Source organism: Cydia strobilella, chromosome 21, assembly GCF_947568885.1.
Source record: "Cydia strobilella chromosome 21, ilCydStro3.1, whole genome shotgun sequence".
NCBI classification, from domain to species: Eukaryota; Metazoa; Arthropoda; class Insecta; order Lepidoptera; family Tortricidae; genus Cydia; species Cydia strobilella.
Window position 1 is genome coordinate 10,771,015 of NC_086061.1, and position 8,199 is coordinate 10,779,213.

Genomic DNA, 8,199 nt, shown 5'->3' on the forward strand with positions numbered 1-8,199 from the left:
CTACGCTCCTTCTTAACACAGCGACGCTTCCACGTGGCAGTGGAGGATGCTACCTCTTCGGAACGCCCGATCCTCGCGGGAGTCCCGCAGGGAAGCTGCCTGTCTCCAGCCTGTTACGCCTGGTTCACCGACGACATCCCGGTGGTCGGCGACGTCAAGCTGGGACTATTCGCGGACGACGCGGCATACTACGCGACGTCCATCTCGCCCAAGCATGCAGCGACCAAGATACAGCGACAGCTTGACGCCCTACCCGAGTGGCTGACCAATTGGAGGCTCTCGGTGAACGTAGGCAAGACGCAGGCACTCCTCACGGGAGCAAAGGACTACCCGCCGCCACTCAAACTCTTCGGGGAAGAAATACAGTGGCAGCACACGGCGAAGTATCTGGGGGTCACAATAGACAGAGGACTCACCATGAAACATCACGTGGACGAGGTGGTACGGCGGGCAAAGACCGCGCGCGCGAAACTCCGTCCAGTGCTCAGTAGCAGCCTACCGCTCCGCACGAAGCTGGGGATCTACAAGGCTTACATACGGTCCAGACTGACCTATGCGACTCCGGCCTGGTATGCCAGGACGGCAGAGTCTAACCGGCGGAGACTCAGGGCCCAGGAGTCGCAAAGCCTTAGGACGATCGTCAGAGCCCCACGCTACGTGCGGAACGTGACCATTTACAGAGACCTCAAACAACAGACGCTGGACGAGTTCGTGGGCCAGCTGGCGCGGAAAATGTTCGCCAGTGCCGACTCGTCAAGACACCAGATCCTAAAGGGGATAGCCCCTCTCCACACCCGCCCCCCAGATGCCCGCGCCAGCTCAGCCACGCGAGCTCGTGCCGCAAGAAGAATAAGACTCCGAAGACTAAAAGCCACAGATTGGCCACCATGACCACCAAGCCATGATGGCCAACCGAACCCAAGAAGAGAAAGAAAGAAGAAAAAGCCAACACTATGAGTTGGCAACAGCAGACCGTGCCGTTGTTACGGCACGCGACAGATCCCGCCAAAAAGGGCCCCGCCCTGAAATGGCCACCTCACACCCCCCAGAAAGGGGGAGTGCCAGATGACCCAGTACAAGGAGTCCAAGTTATCCCGCCATCGCCGACGAAGTCTGCCGGATCCCCGGTTAGACTCGTGGGGCTCCCACTCCGTGGTTAACTTGGCCCACAAGTCATCCGACATTCGGCAGACATGACCAGCCCAGTCCCATTTCAACTTGGCCGCTTTCCGAGCTACGTCTATTATTTGAGTCTTAGAGCGCAGCGTGGTGTTTCGGACTCGATCTCTTAATTTTACACCTAATATGCTGCGCTCCATAGCTCTCTGGCAAACCCCGAGTTTGGACTTCTGAGCACCGTAGGTGAGAACTGGAAGTACGCACATGTCCATAAGCCTACGCTTGAGTGACAGAGGTAGGTCTCCCTTCATCAGGTGTTTCATTGACCAATAGCTCTTCCAGGCGTTTTCGGTGCGTCTTTGGACTTCTTTGTCCTGTCGCGCTTGGAAAGAGACTTTTTGGCCAAGATAAAGGTATTCTTGGACATATGCGATGTGTTCTCCGTTTATCTCAATCCTACGTTTTGTGCTGTTAGTCATGACCTTGGTTTTTGACATATTCATCTTCAGTCCAACCTTGAGGCTTGCGTTGCTAAGGTCTTCTAGCATGTGACTTAAGAGCCCTGTTAAGACCTATCTTAACAAGTAGCAGATAAGTAGGTATTAGCATACCTAAGTACCTACTTACCTAATCTAGACAGATTAAGTCTCTCAATCGTCCTATGATATGTAAAGGTGACATCTACCGAAACTATTGTGTACTAGTTTAAGTGCTCAATAAGCTGTTAGCTATGTCAATGTATGTAATAGTTCCTAACCAATCCGTAGTGTCATAGTGTGGCGCTGTACTTTACTATATAAGCTTCTACATGTATGTAGATAAGCGCTCTTTTTCTAACCAGCCTTCTGTAAAACATTAAATTAAGATATCAGATTCTCTGCTTTCATTTGGTCGCCATTACCTCCAACGCTGAACATAATGGTGACCCCTAGTTTAAATCGCGGTTAATCTCAGTACTTTAAAGCGAATCGCTAGTAAATTTAGTAAAATTTGCGAGCCGGTACGTCGAGGAATCGCCGCGTATCCTGATTTAGGCCGGGAGAGCAACGTTACCACGTAGGCAGCAACCGCGTGGGGCTCCGCCGACCTGAAGAAGCTGAAGAGGTGACTAGGAGGCGACCACACCACTCGATCGAGCGGCCTGAGCCAACGCGACAGGCGCCGACCGAGCCACCAAAGCGGGACCACGTGCGTGGCACCGCAGCCGCAGCAGGGAACGGCTACCGCAAGTACCAAAGGGACCACGTGGGTGGTACCACACCAGAGGCAGAAGGAGCGCCCAAGCGAGGGCAATCACCAAGCTACGCCACGCGCACGAGCATCAATCGAGAAGGCAAGTGAGCTGGCATTCCCTAACCTATCTACCAAATCTCCCTACCAAATTTAATTGTAATCGATTTATTTCCTACAAATTGTAAATTGTAATCGTTCTTAATCATGTTAGAAACTTCCAAAAACACTCTAGAAGAGTTAGAAATTAGGCAGTTAAAAAATAGACGAGGTGTCTGTAAGCGAAAATTAACTGTATTTAATAAATTTATAGAAAGAATCGACTCAAGTGCAATGACGGCCGAAATAATTGTAGACATAAGCTTAAGACTAGAACAATTACCAAAGTTATACAATGATTTCTCTGAGATACAGGACCGGATCGAGACACTGTGCAGCGACGAAGGGGACATCGAAGCCCACGAGGCCGAGCGTATGTCATTTGAGGACACATTTTACCGACTTAGCGCTAAGGGCAAGCTGCTGGCGAAGGTAGATACCGATTCAACACCAAATGACCATAGTCCGCAAGCCCCGCCGCAGCAACCCCTCGGTGAGTCGATAAAATATCCCGAAATTAGCCTCCCTAGCTTCGACGGAGACCTAACACAGTGGCTGCAATTTCGAGACACATTTGATGCCCTAGTCAACCAAGCCAGCTTAGCACCGATCGTAAAATATAAGTACCTACGCAGTTGTTTACAAGACGGCGCACTTGAGGTAATTAGTTCGCTCGATTTCTCCGAGGACGCGTACATGCTCGCGTGGCAGATGCTTTGTGAACGTTATAATAATCCTAAACGTTTAGTCACCAACCACATGCGAGCCTTGTTCGACGTGGAACCGGTACCGTCAACTCCTTCGGGTCTAAGAGGTCTGTGCGATAATATTTCCAAACATTTGAGATCTTTGCGCTCATTAAATGTACCTACCGAAAATTGGGATCTCGCAATTATTCACATGTTAGTTAAAAAGTTAGACAGTCGATTGCAATCAAAGTGGGAAAACAGTGTTGATTTGAGAAAATTGCCTTCGTTGCAGGATTTCAAAACCTTCCTAAAGAACCGAGCTGACCGGCTGGAAGCGACCAGCCCAGCAGTACCATCGGACGCACCCAGCACTTCCAAGAAGGCCATGGTAACCACGTCCGAACCTATCAAGGTAACCTCCAAACAGTTTAAATGTAACCAGTGTCCGTATTGTTCGAGTACGCATTATATTAATCAGTGTCCAAAGTTTAGTGCATTAAACGTTATCGCGCGCATCCGAGCCGTGAATAAATTACGATTATGCTTTAATTGTTTGTCCGGAACGCATGTCTTAACAAACTGCAGGGCCAGTACATGTCGAGTATGTAAGGGCAAGCATCATACGTTACTACACAAACCAAATACCAACACTCATGTAGGTAGTAACCCCGTACCAACGCGATTACCAATATCAACGTTAATCGACGAACAACCGAGTTCTAGTCAAATCGAGACTACCTTGTCGAATAACACTTTAATCGAAAAACAAATAAACAATGCGCGAAATAGGTCAGTTTTCCTTACAACAGCCCAAGTGCTCGTTAGGGATAAGCATAACAATGTGCATAAAATGAAGGCATTTTTAGACAATGGCTCGCAAGAAAATTTCATTACCGAAAACGCGGCCAAAAAGTTACAATTAAACAAGGAACAACTTGCCTTAAATGTCATAGGTTTCAATGAAAAAGTATCTAGCCTTTTAGAATCGTGTGACGTAACATTGCATTCCTTAGACGGAACCTTTACAACGAATTTGTCCTGTTTTATTACGCCTATAATTTGTACTACCAACATTTTAATACCAAACGTGCAACGTTGGCACATTCCGTCGCGTTATAAATTAGCTGATGACGAGTTTAACTTAGCTCAAGATGTAGATTTGCTTATCGGTGGGGAGATATTCTTTGATTTACTTCTTACCGGTAAATACAAGCTCGGGCCCGGATTACCGGTTCTGAGACGCTCGCGATTAGGATGGATAGTCACGGGTTCCGTACAAAAAAAAACCGAGTCTGCCATTCAATGTAAAGTTACAGTAGAAACTCAATTAAAAAAGTTTTGGGAAATAGAGGAGGGTTCCGCACCAAATTTACCCTATGATGAAAAACAATGTGAGGATATATTTCTGAAAACTCACACTCACAACTCTTGAGGGTAATTTCGAAATAGAACTTCCATTAAAGCAGCCACCTACCAAGTTAGGTCAATCTAGGCACATAGCATATCGGAGGTTCAAAACATTAGAATCCAAGTTCGAGCGGAACCCCGAATTTAAAGATAAATATGTGAATTTCATGCGCGAGTTCGAACAAGCTGGCCATATGATTCAATTACAAGATAATTATGATGGCCCATGTAATTTTCTACCCCACCAAGCTGTTTTTCGCGACTCCCCCTCAACCCCTATTCGAATTGTTTTCGACTGCTCATGCAGAACTGATAACGGCATTTCTTTGAATGATATCCAATACAAAGGCTCAATAATACAGGACGAACTCATAAATATACTTCTACGATTCCGAAAATACCAATATGTTATTAACGCTGACATACAAAAAATGTACAGATGTATTTATGTTAAACCAAATCAACAATACCTACAATGCATATTTTGGCGGGAAAATACTCACCAACGACTCCAAATTTATATGCTGACCACATTAAGTTTCGGCTTAAAGTCAGCACCACATATTGCAACCAGATGTTTGTTACAATTGTCAAACGAAAACCAACACACATTTCCAGCAGCTGCAGAGGCCATAGCGAACCAGTTCTACATGGACGATTTTATCGCCGGCGGCGACGACGAGAATCAGGTAGCTGAAACTGCATCACAGGTGAACGAGATCCTGCGGGGAGCCAACTTCACGCTGCGGAAATGGAAGTCCAATTCCGAAGTCATCATAAAACGGGTGAGCGAAACACACACACACCAAAACACACACACAACCGAATTTGGAGATAAAACACATAAGGTCCTGGGTTTAGCGTGGTCTAGTGACTCAGATGAGCTTATGTATACCATTAAAGAAAACCAAATTTCACACCCAATCACCAAAAGAAAGGTACTAGGGGTAATTTCGTCCATTTTCGACCCCCTAGGCTTGACGGGACCAGTAATTGTAGTAGCCAAAATATTTATTCAAAAATTATTTAAGGCTCAATTAGATTGGGATACCGAATTAACACAAGACTTGATCCAAGAATGGAACACATTCTATCGAGACTTGTTTTTATTAAACCAATTGAAAATTTCGAGATGTACAGTCATACCCAATTATGTAACGATACAAATTCATGGGTTCTGTGACAGTAGTATTAAAGCCTATGGCGCTGCCATCTATATACGATCAAGCGATAGAGTAGGAAACGTACAAGTTCACCTACTTTACTCAAAATCAAAAATAAGTCCAATACAACCCCAAACTATTCCAAATTTGGAACTTTGTTCCAGTTTACTGCTCGCGACACATGTCGACAAAATAAAACGAGCATTAAAATGTGACGTTTCCGGAATCAACCTGTGGTCAGATTCAAAAATAACATTATGTTGGATAAAAAATAGTAACCCTAAATTAACTTGTTTTGTTAGTAACAGAGTCACAAAAGTATTATCACTTACAAACAAGCACGAGTGGTCATGGGTCCGCTCGGAGGATAACCCCGCCGACCTTTTGTCCCGAGGGGTAGCACCAGGCAAGCTGGAAACCAACCAGTTATGGTGGTCTGGGCCGGCGTGGTTGACCCAAAGTCCGGACACATGGCCGACCCACGATTCTGAGTCACTAAATCATGCACCCGAGGCCGAGAGCGACGTAAACATAACTCTCACCTTGGCTATTAGCACAGAATCTAACGACACGATACAATATCTTTTCCACAGGTGGTCAAGCGATAAAACACTTATTCATGTATTAGCATACATACTTCGATTTATATATAATACAAAAAATAAAACTCGAACAATTAATCCAAATAATAAATTATCAGGACCATTGTCCGTAGAAGAATTAAAAAAATCGGATCACGCATTAATTAGACATGCACAAATGGAATCATTCCCACACGAATATAAATTATTGCAAAACAATAAACCGGTTCTTAACAAATCAAAAATATTATCTTTACACCCATTCATGAAGGACGGACTCGTTCGCGTAGGCGGACGAATCGGTCTTTCGCATTATGCATATGAAAAAAAACATCCTTTAATATTAAGTCACGAGCACGCGCTTACCAAACTACTGATGGCAAACGCACATATACGTACTCTGCACGCTGGCCCTCAGTTATTACTTTCAACTATTCGCGAGCGCATCTGGCCAACAAAAGGTAGGATGTTAGCCTCGAAAATTGTAAATAAATGCGTTCCGTGTTTTAGAGCAAATCCAAAGACTACTAACCCTATAATGGGAAACTTACCCCCCTCAAGGGTAAATCCTTCCCCCCCCTTTGCTATCACGGGTATCGATTATGGAGGACCTTATAACATTAGAGATAGGACAGGGCGTGGTTACAAGGTCTCTAAGTGCTATATAGCAGTGTTTATTTGTTTTGCAACAAAGGCAATTCATCTCGAATTAATTACAGGGCTCGAGTCAGCCAATTTCCTGGCGGCGCTGCGACGATTCATCGCCAGGAGAGGTAAACCGAAGGAGTTGGTGAGTGACAATTCAACAACCTTTCATGGGGCTAGTAACGAGCTAAAAGATTTACAAAAATACCTACAGGACAGCTCGAGCGAGCTAGTATCTCATTGCGCAGACGAGGGCATAAAATGGAGTTTTATTCCTGTCTATACACCTCATATGGGGTCCCTATGGGAATCTAGTATAAAACTTACCAAATATCATTTAAAAAGAGTGTTAGGGTTATCTTTGTTAACTTACGAACAATTTGTATCAATCCTATATCAGGTAGAATCTATGGTAAATTCTAGGCCACTATGTCCCTTACCTAGTTCAAATCCTGACTATCCTGTCCTTACGCCAGCTCACTTTTTAATTGGAAAAGCACCAAATTCACTTCCGGACGAAGATTATAACCATGTACCAAAGAACCGATTAACTCACTATCAACTTTTGCAACAAATCACGCAGGACTTCTGGCGGCGCTGGTCACGTGACTACATCGGAACGCTGCAGGAACGCACGAAGTGGAGGAGCGCGCGCGGCCCAAGCCTCGCAGTCGACACCGTCGTCCTGGTACGAGACGAGCGTCTGCCGCCCTGCCGGTGGAGGCTGGGCAAGATCGTCGCGACGCAGCCGGGCCGGGATGGCGTCACCAGGGTGGCCGTCATCCGAACCGCCAGAGGGGACATCCAACGCGCGTTCAATAACATTTGTCCATTACCTACTTCGGGTGAAGTCATATAAGTAGTAAATACCTACCAACAGTACCAACCTAATGTAAAGTTCAAATAATTATAACTAAGTGTCTAATAAGTATAATTAAGTACCTAAATTACCTTACTTACCTAGTACCTATGTACATAATTAGAATACCTACTCCCTATTTAAAATAAAAATCATTTCCTATTGTTGTTTCATTTATAAGAATGGGCACAGATCTAATTAAAATTTAAGTAATTACCTAACTATAACTCGTAACAAAGAACTCTGCCCATCCTTACTGATAGGTAAAATGTATAAAGCCTATTCTTTGAAATACCTAATGTTACTCATAAAACATTAACTATTTCAAGGGGTGGCAAAATGTTAAGACCTATCTTAACAAGTAGCAGATAAGTAGGTATTAGCATACCTAAGTACCTACTTACCTA

The 8,199-nt window shown here is 44.9% G+C and overlaps 1 protein-coding gene across 15 annotated transcripts; it reads left to right on the forward strand.

Annotated features, from left to right (window-relative positions):
* Positions 1–1,953: 1,953 nt before the first annotated feature.
* Positions 1,954–7,951, forward strand: LOC134750948 (uncharacterized). Of its 15 annotated transcripts, XM_063686220.1 has the most exons (4): positions 1,954–2,941; positions 3,430–3,549; positions 7,008–7,078; positions 7,517–7,951. In XM_063686220.1, exons 1-4 carry the CDS (start codon positions 2,903–2,905, stop codon positions 7,794–7,796), a joined length of 510 nt encoding a protein of 169 aa, XP_063542290.1. In that variant the 5' UTR covers positions 1,954–2,902; the 3' UTR covers positions 7,797–7,951. The 15 variants fall into 15 exon arrangements, 12 of the variants coding, with proteins under 12 accessions (XP_063542290.1, XP_063542286.1, XP_063542285.1 ...); XM_063686215.1 differs by having other exon boundaries at positions 2,673–2,941; positions 5,163–7,951; XR_010128592.1 differs by lacking the exon at positions 1,954–2,941 and adding an exon at positions 3,035–3,262 and having other exon boundaries at positions 3,430–3,525; positions 7,008–7,951.
* The last annotated feature ends 248 nt before the right edge of the window (positions 7,952–8,199 follow it).

Bases quoted from the DNA above. Each gene is read 5' to 3' on its own strand.
- LOC134750948 (XM_063686210.1), top strand. From the start codon at position 4,712: ATGCGCGAGTTCGAACAAGCTGGCCATATGATTCAATTACAAGATAAT.